Here is a 23,064-nt window from a genome sequence, read left to right on the forward strand (position 1 = left end):
ATTATTTTACCAGGAGGCCTGGGGCGATAATAACTACTTACTAACCGAGAGTGAGGTCATGCCGGGAAATACCAAACTGAGACTTTGGCGTATCGACCGAGGCTTTCTTGTCTTTTTTTGTTTGTTTTGTTTTAGCGAAATTCGTGCAACCGAACAAAACAACACAAAAAAGCTCACAAAATGTCCCGCTCAGGATACGGAAAAACACGGCTCGCCAATCAACCATTTCTGTTTATTCTGGGTGTTCGAATTCGCTACTCGAATGTTCGCTGTCGCTCATTTTGCAGTTTGAAGTTGGAAAAAAAAATTCAACAAACATAAGATTGTGTAATTTTTTTTCGTAGGGAATTCCGTAATACCCTCAGAGATGGGCAATACGGGAATGTCACGACTACCACGCGCGCGTACTATCGTAAAACCTATAAAAGAAAAAGTCGACAACAACGCATGAACCTCCAATAATTCGCGAAATTAAATCCCTTTGCAAACACAATTTTTCCGCGATCGCGAAATTAAAGACCTCGAATTAATATTGATATTTATAATATTAATATTTAGGTCTGGTGTGTCCCCCCTCCCTGTATTAATATTTAAGTCTGGTGTGTCCCCCTCCCTGTATTAATATTTAAGTCTGGTGTGTCCCCCTCCCTGTATTAATATTTGAGTCTGGTGTGTCCCCCCTCCCTGTATTAATATTTAAGTCTGGTGTGTCCCCCCTCCCTGTATTAATATTTAAGTCTGGTGTGTCCCCCCTCCCTGTATTAATATTTAAGTCTTGTGTGTCCCCCCTCCCTGTATTAATATTTAAGTCTGGTGTGTCCCCCCTCCCTGTATTAATATTTAAGTCTGGTGTGTCCCCCCTCCCTGTATTAATATTTAAGTCTGGTGTGTCCCCCTCCCTGTATTAATTTTTGAGTCTGGTGTGTCCCCCCTCCCTGTATTAATATTTAAGTCTGGTGTGTCCCCCCTCCCTGTATTAATATTTAAGTCTGGTGTGTCCCCCCTCCCTATATTAATATTTAAGTCTGGTGTCCCCCCCCCCCCCCCCCCCCAGTTACTCTGATATGATTCACCGGCTCATAACCGATTAGACAAATAATACAACATCCGAATAAAACATCCGATATAAGGCCAAAAAAATTACGTGCTGGAATAATGAAATCATTGTTTCAATGAAGAGTTTTCGTGCGTGATGGAGTCGATTAGATGCATGCCACAAAAATGAGTTGGCTTCCTGTAGTCGAAACACGCCTATATTCAGCGAGACTTTGACGAGACTTTGACGAACCCATACTGAAATCGTCTGACGTACTCTATGTATTTTAACATTGTTTATCATAATGGTAGCAACTGGATATAGCGGATTTGATAAAATAACAAACGCAGTTTGTATAAACAATAGTATAAAGCAAAGTCAAGATGCACAATCCCCCGAGGAACTTAACAGGAAGTCGGGTCGACAGATAGCCAACCACTCACAGACTCCCGCTTGTTTTCTTTATTGATCACTAAAGTGACAACACATGTAATGAAAATCAAAACTTCGTTGAACAGTTGATTCAACGCCAAGTAAGGCTTGTACAAGCACGGCTCGAACTAGAGAGGCAAGGACCTAACAATGGACAAGTACAGAAATATAACTGTATTCGGCCAAGCGAACACAAGTAATGCGTCTATCCTGATAAGGACGTCGCTTATATCTGCTATTATCATGGGAGTTTTGCTGAACGTTCTACCATTATTTGTGGTATTCAGATTTCAAAGTAAGGGCAGCCGAAGACCTCAGGGCCGCGATGTATTGCTGGCTGCTCTCAGCTTTCTAAACTCGTTAGTACTCCTAGTACCGTTACCAATTTATTTATGGCTTTACAATCAAACTAAAGCTACAAGTGGTTATTCAACTGAATTCACTACAAGACCGTCAATGTGCGAGATATTTTTCTTAATGTTTATTTGGCTAAAGCTGGCATCGATGTTTTTGGTCACAATTTTGAACTACACGTCGTACTTTGCTCTTACTAATCGCCGTCATTACAGGAGCACAAGTATCGGTGAACGGATTTCGAGTTCGTTTTATTGTTCGTCGCACAGTCGGTCGCGGGAGCGATTGACCACCGGGGGAAGGTCATCCGTCGTGCTTGCAAGCCTTGTGCTAGGGATAGCCCTGGTGGCATTTATCATCGCGTCGCTACCGTACCTCGGACTTGGACCTGGGGGAGCCGTTCGCGGGGATAATCGCACGGATACCCACCATCAGTGTCAACTGCGTCAGATCACTCAGCCTACTAACGACAAAGAGCATACTTTCCTCTTTGCGGTTCTCATGATTTCAGCTGCTTGCCTCGGCCTGCATGTCATTCACAGCATTCTGTGCAGGTTTGGGCAGTTTTTATGGCGGAAAAACTTAAAGCAAGCGCAGGAATTGGATATCAAAGTTATGGACAGGAAACGTGACCTCGAAAACGCGCCTAAAGTAGCGGAAAGTTACGCAAACTTGACTTGCAGTCTCGGCGTTGTTTTCTTCGCAGCATGGGTACCCTTGATGGTAAATATTTGCATCTCTTTCACCACTCTCTCGGCCTTTTTTCAACGCTTCCTGTACATGGAGTCCTTTGCGCGGTAATTTTACTTTCATCAACCGTGATTAATAAACTCTTTTTTCTAATCAACTTGATAAGGATATTAGTTCTACAGCTAATTCGCACTCTATATGGTAATTTGTCTCATTAGTTGTACCTCACATCTTATAAATCACAAAGAGATAACACAGCAGGGAGCCGACTTAATGATTGTTATCTAGCATATCACACCACCGCCAGCAAAGCATGATGCCGTTTCCTTGACCCTCTACAGACCACCGAGACAACAGAATCCTAAATAGACAAAACACAATTACCGATAATCCCAGCTTGGATAACCTATGGTTTTTTATCTCACTTGCGTTATCTTTTACGGTCTCGCGCACGGAACGGAAATGACTAAAAAAGAAAGCTTCATTATAAATAAGTAAACAAATCGGCTCCAAAAGATAGTGCTGTGTGTCCCACCTCCACTCCTAAGGGAATGCTATGCACTCTCACCACAGGGCTCCCGTGTCGAGCTTTTCATCCGTACCTTCCTATCAGCTTCTTAGCCTAATAAGCCTAGGGACCCTATACTTGAGTAATGATATTAAATTCCAATTATCTCACATACTCGCTTGTGTTAGCCGACGGGAGTGTAAAATGACCGTGTAATTGGTCTTTTTTATTGTTATTTTTAGTTATAGATGATAAAATTGATAATCTAAACCGTACCCAAGCTGGTCCAATTGCAAGAGTTCATCTTTGGTCAAGAGAAATCCCTTTGAATAGTAAATGAATAATGAATCTTAGACTATTCTGTGAATAAGGAGTTGCTCGTTTGCTTAGGTTGCCATGGGAACCATGATGTCAGGCAAGCAGACTGTGACGTCATCAGTATCTGAGTATGTGGTTTTGGGTTCGTTCCTGAGTCCTGTGCTCGACCCGGTGTTGTGTGCGGTGTTTGTGCTTGAATACAGAAAGGGCTACAAAGCGCTGATAACACTACTGTTGCGATCAGGTGAGAACTAGTAAAATCAATGTACCACTAGATCATTATTATTAGCGACAACGCCATCATCTATCACGATAACACCACCATCAGCATCAGTAGCGACACCATCATCATCTATCATGATAACACCACCATGATGATGACATCACCATCATCATCTATCATGATAACACCACCATCAGCATCAGTAGCAACACCATCATCATCTATCATAATAACACCATCATCATGATGACATCACCATCATCATCTATCATGATAACACCACCATCAGCATCAGTAGCGACAACACCATCATCATCTATCATGATAACACCACCATCAGTAGCGACAACACCATCATCATCTATCATGATAACACCACCATGATGATGACATCACCATCATCATCTATCATGATAACACCACCATCAGCATCAGTAGCAACAACACCATCATCATCATCATGATAACACCACCATCAGTAGCGACAACACCATCATCATCTATCATGATAACACCATCATGATGATGACATCACCATCATCATCTATCATGATAACACCACCATCAGCATCAGTAGTGACATCACCATCATCATCTATCATGATAACACCACCATCAGTAGCGACATCATCATCATCTATCATGATAACACCATCATCAGTAGCAACACCATCATCATCTATCATGATAACACCACCATCAGCATCAGTAGCAACAACACCATCATCATCATCATGATAACACCACCATCAGTAGCGACAACACCATCATCATCTATCATGATAACACCATCATGATGATGACATCACCATCATCATCTATCATGATAACACCACCATCAGCATCAGTAGTGACATCACCATCATCATCTATCATGATAACACCACCATCAGTAGCGACATCACCATCATCATCTATCATGATAACACCACCATCAGTAGCGACAACACCATCATCATCTATCATGATAACACCATCATCAGTAGCAACACCATCATCATCTATCATGATAACACCACCATCAGCATCAGTAGCGACATCACCATCATCATCTATCATGATAACACCACCATCAGTAGCGACATCACCATCATCATCTATCATGATAACACCACCATCAGTAGCGACAACACCATCATCATCTATCATGATAACACCACCACCAGCATCAGTAGCGACAACACCATCATCATCTATCATGATAACACCACCATCAGCATCAGTAGTGACAACACCATCATCATCTATCATGATAACACCACCATCAGTAGCAACATCATCATCATCTATCATGATAACACCATCATCAGTAGCAACACCATCATCATCTATCATGATAACACCACCATCAGCATCAGTAGCGACAATACCATCATCATCTATCATGATAACACCACCATCAGTAGCGACAACACCATCATCATCTATCATGATAACACCACTATGATGATGACATCACCATCATCATCTATCATGATAACACCACCATGATGATGACATCACCATCATCATCTATCATGATAACACCACCATCAGTAGCAACACCATCATCATCTATCATGATAACACCACCATCAGTAGTGACAACACCATCATCTATCATGATAACACCATCATCATGATGACATCACCATCATCATCATAATGATAACACCACCATCAGCATCAGTAGCTGAGCAAGCATTGGTCTCTTTTGTGTGTACCCGGCTTAAAACGGTGAGCCTGTGCTCGGTTCTTCACTTTATTCCTTTAGAATTATTCATTGCTCTAGGGAATTCCCTTATCTTGAATCTTGAATGTCGTAGTAAACGTTATATCTGTAGTGCATAAAATATCGGGGTCTTTTTCACGGAATGGGTGTGTTGCTATAGTAATGTAGTGATGTCATCATGTGCAGCACACAAAGACCTAGGTCTTTGTCAAGTCTAGCACGTGCATACATTTTTTGGTGCCAAGAACAACAAAAGCACGCTACATTGGAATGCACGCATTATCTAAGATGTTTTATTATCTTACGAAAATCATAAATCATGCGTTTTTAAGTGTAGAGTCTCACACGCTGTAACGACGCGTTTTGTAATAAAAAGCTGACGCACTTTGTTATAAAATCCGACGCACCCAAGGATTTTCGTCGTAGTATTTGTTAATAAATAGTTTTACAGACAGATTCGTCACCCTTAGTTGCTATTATTGTTTACAATGACAATCACGTCAAGTGTTAACAGATCTGAAATCAAATTCTGATTACCTTTCAGAATCGCAAAAGATGGCGCTTTAGAATCAAAAGACACCCAAAATCTAGGGAAGACCTTTCACACTTAAGCTTTGATAAAATGGAAAATTGAAAATAGTTTATTACAAAAAGTGTGTCAAATTTGTATTATATTACGTTCTCCGCTTTTCAGTCAAGTCCATATTCCTTGCTCACCCTCGCTCCCCATTGCTAATTCCTTTTCGGATATCTTAATTTGTATTTAACCAATACAGATATAAAGTTTACTGCGATATTCAAGATTGACAATAAGAAAAAGGAATTTCCGAAAGCATGGTGTTGCTGCTGCTCAGCCTTGCTCCTTGGAGCAAGAGTAATGATATACCACCCTCTCACTATCACAGCACCACCCTCTCACCATCACCCTCCAACCATCACAGCACCATCCTCTCACCATCTTCTCACCATCACAGCACCATCCTCCCACCATCACAGCACCACCCTCTCACCATCACAGCACCATCCTCCCACCATCACAGCACCACCCTCCCACCATCACAGCACCACCCTCCCACCATCACAGCACCACCCTCCCACCATCACAGCACCATCCTCCCACCATCACAGCACCACCCTCTCACCATCACAGCACCACCCTCTCACCATCACAGCACCACCCTCTCACCATCCCAACACCATCTTCTCACTATTCCAGCACCACCCTCCTACCATCACAGCACTACCCTCTCACCATCCCAGCACCACCCTCTCACCATCACAGCACCACCCTCCCACCATCACAGCACCACCCTCCCACCATCACAGCACCACCCTCTCACCATCACAGCACCACCCTCCCACCATCACAGCACCATCACCAGCAAACCTTTTCTTATCCTGCCTTCATCATCACCACTCTTCTATCGGCCCCTTCGCCACTTTAGGAAATAGCCACTAGTGCTCATTAGCATGTTTTTTTTCCTTGCGCAGTACATCCTGGCAGGTGGAGATGCAAGTCACGTGAGAAACACTCAGCCAATCAGAGCCATGTAACAGATGTGTGAACATGAAGCCAAGCTCAATAATTAGAACTTTTTACATTGTATTACAGCTAAAAAACAAATAAGCTCTGCTACGCTCGACCAAATAAACACAGAAAAGATGGGGGCGGTTGCACAAAGCTTGGATAAGTGGATAGGTCTTATCCTCCTGATATAACTTATTCAAGTGGAGTGATTTGGTTGCACAAACCTTGGATAAGTAAATAAGTCTTATCCACCGGATATAGCTTATTCAAATAGAGTGATTTGGTTGCACAAAGACCGTTGTCCAGCGGCTAAAATTATCCGGTTTAAAGAGGTCGGATATAAAATTTTATCCACCGAATAAATTTAGACTCAGCAAAGCTCAAATTGACCACGGAATGCACCGTGTTCTGCTGGGAGATGAGAGTTTAAAGATATCAGTGCATGAGGGGAAGACAACGACCCAAATAAAAGCAATTCTGAAATCCCCCCCCCCAACCCTTAGAGTATTTTTAAATATTTTTAAAATGTGTACTGTACCCCGATAAACTGTTTGTTTTCTGATTCTGGCATTCATTGTGCTCTTGCAACGGCGGCTACTATTTTGTTTGAAGGAATACAGCGCGCAATTTCCACATTTATCAAGGTTACGGGAAGCCATTTAGAGGTAAATGATGGCTATCCAGCGAATAGTTATTCAGCCTTCTAATCTAGCTTTTTATCAGACAAAAGTACCACTATCCCCACTGGATAGGGGTTTTATCTGGTGGATAGCGCATATCCAGCGGATAACTTATCCAAGCTTTGTGCAACTGGCCCCAGGGATTCTTGCCGCGAATCTGGTAGTGACTCGATAAAACCAAGTCATAAAACACTAGTTAACTTTTAAATAATTTATACCATATACTTTTAAAGTATAAAACATGGATATAACAATTTAGGAGTTCGTTTGTACAGAATAGAAATTGTCTAAACCACTGCCTGCCCAGTAGTGTCGAGGTCCCGCTCACGATTAAGAATGCTGCCGAGGTCCCTCTCACGTGTTCTTGGCGTCAAGTTCCCTGTCACGTGTTAGCATGGTGTCGAGGTCCCTCTCACGTGTTCTTGGCGTCAAGTTCCCTGTCACGTGTTAACATGGTGTCGAGATCCCTGTCACGTGTTAGCCTGATGTCGAAGTCCCTGTCACGTGTTGGTCTGTCGACGTCCCTGTCACATGTTAGCATGGTGTCGAGGTCCCTGTCACGTGTTAGCCTGTGTCGCTGTCACGTGTCAGCTGGGTGCAGACCCTTGGCGGAACTGTCGTAGTCCCTGAAGGAATATTTTCTTGGTCTGCTCCATCATATCCTGGTAGTATTTCATATCTTCCTCTTTGGAGCGCAAAGTTGACTGAAGCGCCTCCTTCAGGGCGTCGTTCTCGTCCGTTTGAATCTCCAGCCTGCAAAACAGTTAGCAATAAGTCATCACCTAGTGACTACCGAATAAAACCGAGCACACTCCCGAACAATAAGTCATCACCCAGTGACTACCGAATAAAACCGAGCACACTCCCGAATACTGAACAACTCCGGAAAAGTGACGAATAACATCGAATCACTCACAAAAATTAAAGAATAACTCCCGAACAACACCGAATTGTGAACTAGTTGAAGACTCCCGAATAGCGCCGTATCCGATAGCATCATGATTATTAACAACCACAACAACTACCTTTATCAACACCAACAACAAGGATTCTCGGCTTACCTCGCTTGCAGCTCGTCAATGCTCTCCATGTCCTGGTCGGCGCGTCCCGTGCCTCGAGGTTTGGCTTTGTTTGCGTTTTGCTGCTTGGACGCGTGGGATGACTGGACTCGTGCTAGCTGCTTCTCAAGGAGAGCGTTTGATCTGCGCTGTTCCTGCCACTTACTCGTTGCTTCCAATGACTTCGACGCTTCCTCGTCTATCCTGTGAACATCAGAAACAAAACCATGTCACTAGGATAAAATAACATAGTCCGCTCAATCTGACAAAGGGCTTAGGTTCACAATGGGCATCCTGTGAACATCAGACACAAAACCATGTCACTAGAATAAAATAACATAGTCCGCTCAATCTGACAAAGGGCTAAGGTTCACAAGGCTATCATGCTCACCTTTTTTGAAGTAAGGCAACAAGTTGCATTAGCCGGTCGCGCTCAACCTCGGCTGCTTGGCATAAAGATTTGTACTCCTGTGCTTGGCACCTCAACGTGTGAACCTCGTCACTGAAAACAAAAGCAAGTTTTCTCAACTACAACGCTTCATTGTTGAGGTTAAATAGCTAAAATCTTGATACCTACAATACGGAAAACTTTACGGGTGCTCGGAGATTAATTAATTGACCAGAAGCAAACTGGTGCGATGGCCGCTTGAAGCATTAAAGATACTCTAAGTGCGCGATATTAAAAACACACATAAAATGGCTAGAACAGGACATGGGCTAAAAACACAGCAACGTTTGTAGTATACGTGTGGCATGTTAGATTGGATGTGCCGTACTTAGGGCCACTTGAGAGAACACATACCTACTGCCTGCGCTATTCCTCCGACATCTACTGTGCCGTCCGCCGCTAGGAGGCGTAGGGGGTAATGCCCCTCGCGCGGGGGGACCTGATACGCGCGACACCACATTCCTACGTGCGGGACTACCGACGTAGCCACGTGACACGCATTCCCCGTCACTCATCACATCACGTGAAACCATAGCGTCAGCTGATTGGTTGGTGGAGTCGTTTGTTGATTGGCTAGGCAGGTCGCCGGTGCTGCAAGCTATAGTGGCTGTCTGTGGCCGTTGCTGTGCTTGGTGCGCAGCTGCTTGTGAGCGTTCTAGTTCCTCTCGGACAGTGCGGAGTTCTTGCTCCAGTCCCTTGGCCTTCTCGTCGCGTTCCTGGCAGACCTGGCGCAGATGGGCGATCATTGCGCTGTCTGCTTGGGACACCATGACCTGTGGCGGGACAGGCCTGCTCACCTGCTGCTTGCTCTCCTTCAGTAGGTCTTTCTCACGCTAGAGAACACGAGGACAGGTTAAAGACAAAGAACTTCCCAAGCTTGATAATACAGGCCAAGAACATCTGATCAACGGCGCTCATATATGTTCCAAGTACCCTTGATCAACGGCGCTCATATATGTTCCAAAAACTATTGATCAACGGTACTCATATATGTTACAAGAACTCGTGATCAACTATAAAATCATGTCTTCCAAAAATTAGTGATTACCTGCGATCGTATGTCAAGAGAACCACACTTATACCAAGAATCTTAAAAAGTTGGCTGTTAACATAGACGATCTTACATTTATAAACGATCTATATTATACAATTATATACGTATCTATTTGAACTCGCTGTTTTAAAATGGAAGTAAAATAGCAAGCGTCAGAGCAATGCATATGGTAACAAATAACAATTTCCTTAGCTCACCATGAGTGCAGCAATCAGCTCGTCGTCGTGTGCGCCTTTCTCGAGCAGAGTCTTGAGCTGCGCCTTGACGCTCTTCAGCTCGTTAGACAGCACGGTGTTGCGCGCCTTGGCCGCCTCGTGCTTCTGCTGGGCCCGGCTGTACATCTCGCTCACGCGCTCCAGCTCACCTTGAGTTTTCTATGTCGCGCAAACGAATTGTTGATCAAAAGATGAGTTTTCTATGTCACGCAAACGAATTGTTGATCAAAAGTTGAGTTTTCTATGTCGCGCAAACGAATTGTTTATCAAAAGTGGAGTTTTCTATGTCGCACAAAACGAATTGTTGATCAAAAGTTGAGTTTTCTGTATCGCGCAAACGAATTGTTGATCAAAAGTTGAGTTTTCTGTGTCGCGCAAACGAATTGTTGATCAAAAGTTGAGTTTTCTGTGTCGCGCAAACGAATTATTGTTCAAAAAGAAGTTTTCTATGTGGCGCAAACGAATTGTTGAACAAAAGTTGAGTTTTCTGTCGCACAAATGAATTGTTGATCAAAAGTTGAGTTTTCTATGTCGCGCAAACGAATTCTTGATCAAAAGTTGAGTTTTCTATGTCGCGCAAACGAATTGTTGATCAAAAGTTCGTCACCTAGAATATTCGCGCAGTCTTATTTTCGCAGGGATCAAATATGTTTTGTATACACCTATTTCAAAAAAGGTTGCATTTATTTGAAATTATTTGAAAGGTTGCAAACTCATTTGAAATATGTGTATTTTCGATATTTACGCAGCGAAATGTTCAAAACGCGATGTCACTTCCGTGTTTTGTAAACATTTCCACTGCTTTTAGTAGAAGTGACTTACCTCTTGCGAATCTTTGCGATCCTTTTCGATTTTCTTCAACATCACCTTGTGCTTCTCGTCATACTGGCTGCCAGATAAGGGCGTGGCAATGGAGGAGACAGAACCCCCCCTGACCACTTGCTGTAACTGGCCTTTTAGATCTGCTACCTGATGCAGACAGACAAGCAAGAATACGTCTGCATTACTATGCAGCAAACCTCAAACCGAGAATATACAGTTACATATGAAGAACCTCCGCTAATTTCTTGGTTATTTTTGTCATGTTAAGTGAGTTGAATAAAATATTGTCCATTAATAAAAGAATAACAAATTCTTGTTAACAAGCGCTAAGTTAATAATGAATTGACACAAGAAAGTTAATGGATGACACAACAAAGGTAAAGGATGACACAACAAAGGTAAGGGATGACACAACAAAGGTAAGTGATGGCACAACAAAGATAAGGGATGACACAACAAAGGTAAGGGCTGATACAAGAAAGGTAAGCGATGACACAACAAAGGTAAGGGATGACACAACAAAGGTAAGGGATGACACAACAAAGGTAAGGGATGACACAACAAAGGTAAGGGATGACACAACAAAGGTAAGGGATGACACAACAAAGGTAAGGGATGACACAATAAAGGTAAGGGATGACACAACAAAGGTAAAGGATGACACAACAAAGGTAAGGGATGACACAACAAAGGTAAGTGATGGCACAACAAAGGTAAGGGATGACACAACAAAGGTAAGGGCTGACACAACAAAGGTAAGGGCTGACACAACAAAGGTAAGGGATGACACAACAAAGGTAAGGGATGACACAACAATGGTAAGGGATGACACAACAAAGGTAAGGGCTGGCACAACAAAGGGATGACACAACAAAGGTAAGGGGTGACACAACAAAGGTAAGGGGTGACACAACAAAGGTAAGGGATGACACAACAAAGGTTAGGGATGGCACAACAAAGGTAAGGGATGGCACAACAAAGGTAAGGGATGACACAACAAAGGTAAGGGATGACACAACAAAGGTAAGGGATGACACAACAAAGGAAAGGGATGACACAACAAAGGTAAGGGCTGACACAACAAAGGTAAGGAATGACACAACAAAGGAAAGGGATGACACAACAAAGGTAAGGGGTGACACAACAAAGGTAAGGGATGACACAACAAAGATAAGGGGTGACACAACAAAGGTAAGGGATGACACAACAAAGGTAAGGGCTGGCACAACAAAGGGATGACACAACAAAGGTAAGGAATGACACAACAAAGGTAAGGGATGACACAACAAAGGTTAGGGATGACACAACAAAGGGAAGGGATGACACAACAAAGGTTAGGGATGACACAACAAAGGTTAGGGATGACACAACAAAGGGAAGGGATGACACAATAAAGGTAAGGGATGAAACAACAAAGGTAAGGGATGACACAACAAAGGTAAGGGATGACACAACAAAGGTAAAGGATGACACAACAAAGCTAAGGGGTGACACAACAAAGCTAAGGGGTGACACAACAAAGGTTAGGGATGACACAACAAAGGTAAGGGATGACACAACAAAGGTAAGGGCTGACACAACAAAGGTAAGGGGTGACACAACAAAGGTAAGGGATGACACAATAAAGGGATGACACAACAAACGGATGACACAACAAAGGGATGACACAACAAAGGTAAGGGATGACACAGCAAAGGTAAGGGCTGACACAACAAAGGTAAGGGATGACACAACAAAGGTAAGGGATGACACAGCAAAGGTAAGGGATGACACAACAAAGGTAAGGGATGACACAACAAAGGTAAAGGATGACACAACAAAGGTAAGGGGTGACACAACAAAGGGAAGGGATGACACAATAAAGGGATGACACAACAAAGGTAAGGGATGGCACAACAAAGCTAAGGGGTGACACAACAAAGCTAAGGGATGACACAACAAAGGTAAGGGCTGACACAACAAAGGTAAGGGATGACACAACAAAGGGAAGGGATGACACAATAAAGGGATGACACAACAAAGGTAAGGGATGGCACAACAAAGATAAGGGATGACACAACAAAGGTAAGGGGTGACACAACAAAGGGAAGGGATGACACAATAAAGGGATGACACAACAAAGGTAAGGGATGGCACAACAAAGATAAGGGATGACACAACAAAGGTAAGGGCTGGTACAAGTAAGGTAAGCGATGACACAACAAAGGTAAGGGATGACACAACAAAGGTAAGGGGTGACACAACAAAGGTTAGGGATGACACAACAAAGGTTAGGGATGACACAACAAAGGGAAGGGATGACACAACAAAGGTAAGGGGTGACACAACAAAGGGATGACACAACAAAGGTAAGGGATGACACAACAAAGGGATGACACAACAAAGGGATGACACAACAAAGGTAAGGGATGGCACAACAAAGATAAGGGATGACACAACAAAGGTAAGGGATGACACAACAAAGGTAAGGGATGACACAACAAAGGTAAAGGATGACACAACAAAGCTAAGGGGTGACACAACAAAGCTAAGGGGTGACACAACAAAGGGAAGGGATGACACAACAAAGGTAAGGGGTGACACAACAAAGCTAAGGGGTGACACAACAAAGGGATGACACAACAGAGGTAAGGGATGACACAACAAAGGTAAGGGCTGACACAACAAAGGTTAGGGATGACACAACAAAGGTTAGGGATGACACAACAAAGGTAAGGGATGACACAACAAAGGTAAGGGGTAACACAACAAAGCTAAGGGGTGACACAACAAAGGGATGACACAACAAAGGTAAGGGATGACACAACAAAGGTAAGGGGTGACACAACAAATGTAAGGGCTGGCACAACAAAGGAAAGGGATGACACAACAAAGGTAAGGGATGACACAACAAAGGAAAGGGATGACACAACAAAGGTAAGGGATGACACAACAAAGGTAAGGGGTAACACAACAAAGGTAAGGGATGACACAACAAAGGTAAGGGATGACACAACAAAGGTAAGGGATGGCACAACAAAGTTATGGTTGACACAACAAAGGAAAGGGATAACACAACAAAGGTAAGGGCCGCGAAAAGGGGTGACAGGTAAGGGATGAAACAAGAAAAGTATGGGTCGACAGTATGTATTGACAGTTTGTTTTAACATGTCTTTATAGGTACGGTATTGATATTATCTTTACCTTATGCTGCAATGTTATGATTTGCTGCTGTCTGCCTCTCCAACCACTGGGCTCGTTCAGGAGAGATGACATGTTTACGTTTTCACCCACCTCTTTGCTCAAAACCTATAAGTAAATCACGATGCTTTTCATAGACCGAATAGACAGTCACGTCATTTATCGTACAGGAACACTTACAGTATATGTATGCATGTGTGTTTTTATTAGTGTTTCAGGGCGTCAGGTATATACATAAGGAGACACTAGGTTCAAAAGCAGTGTTTAATTGAGTAACTGATAGTTAGTTATTTCCCTCATTTAATAGAAAGAATGCTGGTGTCAGGTTCTACTACATTTTGAGAATTCACGCTCTAACCAATCTTATTCACATATGTCGGGGAAAAATCTGGGGAGAAAGCTGCAATGACATTATGAAAAGTTTTTCAATGCGAATAATGAAAATCAAGTAGCCATAGACATTATAATCATACAATTTTTTATAATCATGAAATTATATAGAATAAATATGTAATGTTGACAAAGCTATCAACTTTAAACAAGCGTAACGAGCTAGTGTCTTCGTGCCGCCACAGGAACAAAGCCTTGTTATGCAACAGCTGAACTATTCAATTTCATCATAACAGCCATTCAAATTTCACGCCCTATTTTCATGTTAATTTTATACATAGATAGTATATAAGTGATGGTAGTAAAATGCACCAAAATCTGGAAATCGACTCTGCCAAATTTTCGTCTTTAATAAGACTTCTTCAGGGCAGACTCAGATGGTAGTAATATATTCTTAATAAATCTCCTGATGAGTGGGCAACCAGGAAACAGGCTTGTAGAGATTAAACGGTAGTTCGCGTGTTTTTTTCTACAAACCAAGATATGTATATATATATATATACACACACACAAAAGAAGCACTAGCCTTCGTTGCAACTTTCAGCTCTTTCTTGAGTGTTTCACACTGGTTTCTGTATTCAGCCATCTTCTGGTTGGCATGATTAAGCTTCTCCTGTAAGCCTGCAACCGCTTCAGAATCCTATACAATAACAAAAGAACAGTCATTACAAAATGTACACTGGAATACACTGGAAAGGTCTGTGTGAGTGTTCCATACACTGGCAAGGTCTGTGTGAGTGTTCCATACACTGGCAAGGTCTGTGTGAGTGTTTCATACACTGGAAAGGTCTGTGTGAGTGTTTCATACTCTAGCAAGGTCTGTGTGAGTGTTCCATACACTGGAAAGGTCTGGGAAAGTGTTCCATGCTATAGCAAGATCTGTGTGAGGGTTCCTTTCTATAGCAAGGTCTGGGTGAGTGTTCCTTACGATAGCAAGGTCTGGGTGAGTGTTCCGTACCATAGCAAGGTCTGTGTGAGTGTTCCGTATTATAGCAAGCCTGTGTGCGTTTTCCGTACTATGGCAAGGTCTGGGTGAGTGCTCAATTACCTGCTGGTTTTCTGTTGGACTCCTAGGCTTTGATCTTTGGTCAGGTTTATTCTCAGCTGGGGCTTGGGCAGATTCCTGAAGATTTAGATTTAAAGAAGATCAAAATAAATAAAATAAAAAAATAAAAACAAACAAGCAAACAAATGAACAAATGAACGAACGAACGAACAAATAAATAAAGAAATAATGAAGTGTTGATGTACTGTGCATGTGAGGATTGGGGAATTAACAGTTCGATAGGGTACATCATCAAACATACCCTACTTTTCCATGAAACATGCACCATATAAAACATGTACCCTATGGAACATGTACCCTATAAACAACACACTATGAAACATGTACCCTATAAAAAACACACTATGAAACATGTACCTTATAAACAAAACACTATGAAACATGTACCCCATAAAAAACACACGATGAAACATGTACCTTATAAACAACACACTATGAAACATGTACCCTATAAACAACACACTATGAAACATTTACCCTATAAACAACACACTATGAAACATTTACCCTATAAACAACACACTATGAAACATGTACCCTATAAACAACACACTATGAAACATGTACCCTATAAACAACACACTATGAAACATGTACCCTATAAACAACACACTATGAATTATGTTGTTTATATACTATAAACAACACACTATGAAACATGTACCCTATAAACAACACACTATGAAACATTTACCCTATAAACAACACACTTTGAAACATTTACCCTATAAACAACACACTATGAAACATGTACCCTATAAACAACACACTATGAAACATTTACCCTATAAACAACACACTATGAAACATGTACCCTATAAGCAGGTTTTAGGAAAAGGAAAGGAAAGCTGGGCCGACATTATCCAGAATTGCAGCCATAGGCTGAATCACTCTGGATTTACATTACACAGGGTCTTATTCGGACTGCTATATAATACACTGTGCTGCCATGCAGTTTACATGGATGAGAGAGTGTTAGTATGTTAATGCCCCTTTTGGTTATGCACAGACACTGGAGATGGACTCTGCCTTCTTCAGTGGTTCTTTAATGTCCCACAATAACAGGTTGGTTAGCTAGGTTTTTGCGAGACAGGACCGCCATTTATGTAGTCATCCGAGCTACGAGGGATACACAGTCCCCAATGAAGAGAGCCAGGTTTTTTTTACACCTGAAAAAATCCCAAGTTGACCTGACCTGGGTTTGTACCCTGGTCCTCTTGCTTGAGAAGCAAAGCCCATACCACCAAGCTATCGCACCACTCTCTTAAAAATCCCAAAAAATGGGAAAAAAACACTATCCCACAAATAAATCTAGCGTAGAGCAATGAAGGGGACATGAAATGCCCTGGTTATCAGGATGATTGAAGCTTTCCAACAATGAAAAAGAGCTGGGTCACTTTAAATCAATTCCCAAGGTCCCAATGCATTTGTTAATACAAATTACCAGTACAAATTCAAGTGTTAAGAGCAACTGGCAAAGTAGGAAGCCTATAGTAAAAAATCTTCATAAAAATAAATATGCAACATTCAATATGTTTCACAGGAAAAAATCTCAAACAATTCAAGGAACTCAAGCAACATTCAATATTTGAAATAAAGGACTTTTGTTGGAGTAAAAAAATACATACAATGAAAATTTTGGCACTTGAACAAGCAGATTTTATTCAAGGGTTAGGGTCCTTGAGATATTTCTGGGTACAAGATATCAAGCGTATCAGGAAGCTACTAGTATAATAGGTTATTTAATCTGTACCTGTCTCTCTAGTTGCTGTATCCTCCTTGTAAGTTGCCTGACTTTGTTTTTTTCACTCTGGAGATCTGCTGTCATCTCTCGGTTCTTTTTTGACAACTCTACTATTTTCCCAGCTGCAGTGTCAGCAGCCAGCCCTGTTCCTAGTAGACAATAAAAAATATTGGAAATTCATTCATATTTTGTAATTTCATGCTAAATTTGAATTGCACTTTAACATAAAATAAATATGACTGATGGATGTGGGGCCTGACCTGACAAGATTTGAGAGGTACTAGTAGGCGGTGATGATGGATGTGGGGCCTGACCTGACAAGACTGGAAAGGAACTAGCGCGCTATGCTGAGATGGAAGTGGGGCCTGACCTGACAAGATTTGAAGGTACTAGCAGGCGGAGATGATGGATGTGGGGCCTGACCTTACAAGATTTGAAGGTACTAGCAGGCGGTGATGATGGATGTGGGGCCTGACCTGACAAGATTTGAAGGTACTAGCAGACAGTGACGATGGATGTGGGGCCTGACCTGACAAGATTTGAGAGGTACTAGCAGGCGGTGATGATGGATGTGGGGCCTGACCTGACAAGATTTGAAGGTACTAGTAGGCTATGCTTAGATGGATGTGAGGCCTGACCTGACAAGACTGGAAAGGAACTAGCGGGCTATGCTGAGATCGATGTGGAGCCTGACCTGACAAGATTTGAGAGGTCCTAGCAGGGGTGATGATGGATGTGGGGCCTGACCTGACAAGATTTGAGAGGCACTAGCAGGCGGTGATGATGGATGTGGGGCCTGACCTGACAAGATTTGAGAGGTACTAGCAGGCGGTGATGATGGATGTGGGGCCTGACCTGACAAGATTTGAGAGGTACTAGCAGGCGGTGATGATGGATGTGGGGCCTGACCTGACAAGATTTGAAGGTACTAGTAGGCTATGCTTAGATGGATGTGAGGCCTGACCTGACAAGACTGGAAAGGAACTAGCGGGCTATGCTGAGATCGATGTGGAGCCTGACCTGACAAGATTTGAGAGGTCCTAGCAGACAGTGACGATGGATGTGGGGCCTGACCTGACAAGATTTGAGAGGTACTAGCAGGCGGTGATGATGGATGTGGGGCCTGACCTGACAAGATTTGAAGGTACTAGCAGGCGGTGATGATGGATGTGGGGCCTGACCTGACAAGATTTGAGAGGTACTAGCAGGCGGTGATGATGGATGTGGGGCCTGACCTGACAAGATTTGAAGGTACTAGTAGGCGGAGATGATGGATGTGGGGCCTGACCTGACAAGATTTGAGAGGTACTAGCAGGCGGTGATGATGGATGTGGGGCCTGACCTGACAAGATTTGAAGGTACTAGCAGGCGGTGATGATGGATGTGGGGCCTGACCTGACAAGATTTGAAGGTACTAGTAGGCGGAGATGATGGATGTGGGGCCTGACCTGACAAGACTGGAAAGGAACTAGCGTGCTATGCTGATATGGATGTAGGGCCCCAAGCCCAATGATGATACAACCCTGGGCACCATCTGCAATAGGCTTTGTATCACAGGCATTGACACTGCACTGGACAGTGTGTGCCTCTGATGGTTTGGCTTAGTTCAAACTAAACTCCCCCCCCCCCTCCTGCCATCAGGTGCATTGATGTTGAGGGTGGGGGTGAAAGGGAAGACCAAGAAAAACATGATGTGAAAGTGGTCACACCCAGACCTGGCAGTGGATTGTGACATATTAAAGAAATGTAGTGCCATGGACATTTGGATGTCAAATATAAACCTGGGCCTTGAAGTCACTTTGGTCCCAGACAGCTGACTGAAATATTGCCAGTTCGTAAGTATTTAGATCTGGTTTGAAGCGAATCTCTTGCTAATGAAGAGAGCACAGGGTTTTCTTATGATGGCTTTTGAACTTCATCATTTTATAATAAAAGAACTAAAAGAATTGATTAACTTGAAGCAGATAATCAAACTAGCCCCTTACCTAAGGGCAAAGCGAAAGGTATTCAAACAGCCTGAATGCTATTGCCTGGCCATTGTAAGGCTTTGTTTATAAATACAACTAAGCGAAATAACTTTATTAAGGGAAGACAAACCAACTAAATTCCAAAAAAATGAAAGGTGAATAATGAACATTCAGTAGATCTCTGTGTTCACCACCTACAAGTTAACAACAGTTTGTACCAGGTTCAGAAAAAAAAAACTAGATTGAATAATATCTTGGATTTGGTGTTTGTAAACAACCCAAATATGGTAAAGCACATACATGTCTACCCCGGGATGAGTGATCATGATTGTATCATGTCTACCCCGAGATGAGTAATCATGATTGTATCATTACTGCTGTATTAACCTGGAAGCCAAGCATAACAGGAAATACTAGTGTATGAAGGGATATGTAATATCACTCAGAATAATCTCATTTTTCTGCCCGCTACTCATATCAGACACATCATATATTTTTAATTGTTTTTTATTCGATACTGGGTTTGCTTGGTATTTTATATTTTGGGTCTATTTTTCCACAGCAATGTCCAGTCCAGAACTATATGATTGCAAATCATTATCCAAGAAATAAGACAAAATTGATTGCTACATGATTTTTAACCAAGGCTAACACAGTCATGAAGGAGACACACAAATTCTTTAGAAATCAGTGGGCTCCAGTAAATACTGCAATTTACATACATGCAGAAGCAATTGTTAGGGAGAAGCAGGAGATCATAAATTATGTATAGTACACTATATGTTACTACATGAGCAGTAATCATTTCAGTAGCTATTTTCATGGCCACCACTTAGACCCAATTAGCTTAGGTATGTACAGGCATGCAGCTAGGAGTGAGCGCACAGGTAGTGCCTGTCCCATTTAACCACCAAAAAGCAGTCTTTTTAAATATACAATTTATTTTCCATAATATCTATCTACACATCCCCTTTCCAGCTAATCAGATTGCCTGTTAATCAGACTTCACAGTGGCAGATCTAGGATTTAGAAAAGGGGGGTGACTTTTTGACAGTCTGTCGCGATTTTTTTTTTTCAGAATTTTAAGGAACATATATTTCATGTTACAAATTCTTCTACAAAATTTCAAGAATACTTTTTTCTTGCTGTTTGTGAAAATCGCATTACTTATTTAAATATTTTGAAAGAGAACCAAAAGCATAACAGCTCCTCCTACTACGGACTTTACCAGAGGAAAAATTAAAAAAGAAGATAACGCCATCCGTCATGGTTGTACTGTCAAAAACGCCTACATTTTGCAAAAATCCTTCAGTTTGCACTTTCTATTTTCGGGTGCAAGTGCAAGTGCATCAATCACAACACAATTTTAATAAAGGAGTTCTGCTGGCGACTTGTCAAAAACTTGAAAAGCTCATGGGCATGTTGATAAGTTCCTCACAGCTTCAGCTTGCTTGTCCACTCTACTGTGTGCGAGCATGAATTTGCCGGTTGCACACCATCTAGAGTGTGGTAATATATACACTCGAAGAATACATTTTAAGGAATGCTAGATAGATATTTAAATGGAAAAAAAGTAAGGCGCATCTTGATCCATTACAGCCGAATTCGATGTATAGCGATGTTCCCCCGCTCTCCATAGAAGTAAATCGACTTATCTTTTAGGGCATTAAATTCAACCAACTGCTATAAAAATATTACGCTTTTGCTGTCCCTTAGGGGGTCTCACAGTGATTTTAGAGCTTAGACCACACTTAGTGTGCTACCCTTAAAAAATCTTGTTGAAAAGTGCTATCCCTTAGGGTTTTTTTGGCTTTTCTGTTCCGCCAATCAGACCATTCTGATCCATAACTCATGCCCTGTTTCGCCTAGTGCAGTGGCCTGGCTTTTTGTCGCAAACATTGTCTTCTTTTTGTCCAGTAAATAGCATTGCGATACTTCTAATTCGGCTGTAACAATTTGCAACAATTTATGGGTTTTTTTTCCACAAATGCTTTTTTTTTCGCCAAACAAGGGCGAATGTCACCCCCGTCACCACCCCTGGATCTGCCACTGCTTCACCTCCCTTTCTAGACATACAATGCCTTCAATTAAATAATTTCTTTTGTTTAATAAAATAATACTAATAAAGAAATTTGTTTTTGTTCCTTTTCTCTTATAAAACAAACAGAGAAACCATGAAACAAAGGGTTAGTGATCAGCCAAGACAGTGGCTGCAAAGAAAAGGGTGTATTGCAAAAATCTGGCTTATGGAAAATGTGCGAACTGCCTCACACAAATCTAAAAGAATATTGATTTAAACCTTGCAATTGAATGACCAACCAATCTATGAGCTCGAGCACTTCACTTCTCCATGAGAACTTCTAGTATTTAGCATAAATTTGAAGTTATGGTAAGATACCTGCAAGCGCCTTGCGTTCATTATCCCGCTGCTTCCGGGTTATTCTCATTTCCTCATCTCGTTCCCCAAGAAGCTTATACAGCCTGCCATTTTCATCCTTGAGAACCTAAATTCAGCAATATAAAGATATTGACATTCTTAGCACATTTTGCTTCACACACCTTCTTTGATTCAGAATGTACATAGGTTGACTTGTTGGTGTGATGAATTGCTCATTCTAAAGGCAATACAGTGGTCTCTGGTTTATTAAGGGTACGGTGGGGTCTGGTTTATTAAAGGCACAGTAGTCCCAGGTCTATAAAAGGTAAAGTGTAGTACTGTACCTGGTATATTGATCACATCCCCACTTTTTATAGAGTTGAGAGTGAATACATTTGATTTATGGAAACGAACTTGCATTTTTAGCATAGAGATTGATGAAGGAGGCAAATGGATGAAAAAAGCCACATGTCTTAAGCCCAAGGGTGGCTTTATAAGAGGTATGCACTAGTTAATGGCTTTAATTTATTGTTATCAAAATCTCCATACCCTCACAGCATCTTTAAGTTCTTGCAGCTCAGAGTTCGAACAAAGTGTTTCATTTTCAATCTTTACATCCAACTGTGAAAACAAAAATTTTCATCAGTAGATATAATAAAGGGTCATAGAAATGTGAAACTAGTAATTATAGTAAAGTTACTGTTAAGTAGTTGAGCTCATTCACTTTGTCTGAACGATATGAAATGTTTCCTTCAGAACAAAAATTAGACTTGTAACTCACTATTGTATCTCTGACACTTCTCTATAATGGCAAAGTATGTATTTTGACATAAACGGACTATTTATAGGGGAACATGAAACAAAGATTACCTTCAAGCCGAGATCGTCTTCAGCCCACAAGTTTTCAGAATTGGAGCCATTTTCTGAGTTTTCCTTTGTTGTTTTCTCTGAATTCTTGGCTTGTTTTTGCTTTCTAGCTAGCAAACGTTTCTGTTGTTGTTCTTGTATTAGTTGAAACTGCTGTTTAAGATTCCCCGCCTCCCCAAGGCTCATTTTTTCTAGCTTTGTTTAAAGCGGCCCGAACTTTGTTTTCGGCGCCATCTTGGTTGACAAGTAAACAGACCGGGGTCTGGGGCTAGATTCCTATATTTCGGGGGGGGGGGGGGGGACTAGAGAGGCAAAAAAATGAAAGTGGTGTTCAACCGTTGTAAATTTTATAAAAATTTCCATTAGTTTATTTCACAATACACACGTAAAAACTTT

General features: G+C 41.9%; 2 protein-coding genes across 2 annotated transcripts; one reads left to right on the forward strand and one right to left on the reverse strand.

Moving 5' to 3' along the window:
- The first annotated feature begins 1,194 nt into the window (after positions 1–1,194).
- LOC5518291 lies at positions 1,195–7,734 on the forward strand. Its single transcript, XM_001638196.3, has 3 exons — positions 1,195–2,545; positions 3,411–3,582; positions 6,764–7,734. Exons 1-3 carry the CDS (start codon positions 1,619–1,621, stop codon positions 6,835–6,837), a joined length of 1,173 nt encoding a protein of 390 aa, XP_001638246.1. The 5' UTR covers positions 1,195–1,618; the 3' UTR covers positions 6,838–7,734.
- Positions 6,732–22,932, reverse strand: LOC5518292 (coiled-coil domain-containing protein 13). Its single transcript, XM_048722301.1, has 13 exons — positions 22,672–22,932; positions 22,351–22,422; positions 21,823–21,928; positions 17,467–17,606; positions 15,696–15,770; positions 15,174–15,287; positions 14,261–14,365; positions 11,078–11,224; positions 10,238–10,414; positions 9,341–9,819; positions 8,930–9,040; positions 8,542–8,742; positions 6,732–8,233 (listed from the first exon to the last, which is right to left on the reverse strand). The coding sequence occupies exons 1-13, from the start codon at positions 22,852–22,854 to the stop codon at positions 8,068–8,070; spliced, it is 2,076 nt and encodes a 691-aa protein (XP_048578258.1). The 5' UTR covers positions 22,855–22,932; the 3' UTR covers positions 6,732–8,067.
- Positions 22,933–23,064: the final 132 nt, after the last annotated feature.

Source organism: Nematostella vectensis, chromosome 2 (genome assembly GCF_932526225.1).
Source record: "Nematostella vectensis chromosome 2, jaNemVect1.1, whole genome shotgun sequence".
Taxonomy (NCBI): Eukaryota; Metazoa; Cnidaria; class Anthozoa; order Actiniaria; family Edwardsiidae; genus Nematostella; species Nematostella vectensis.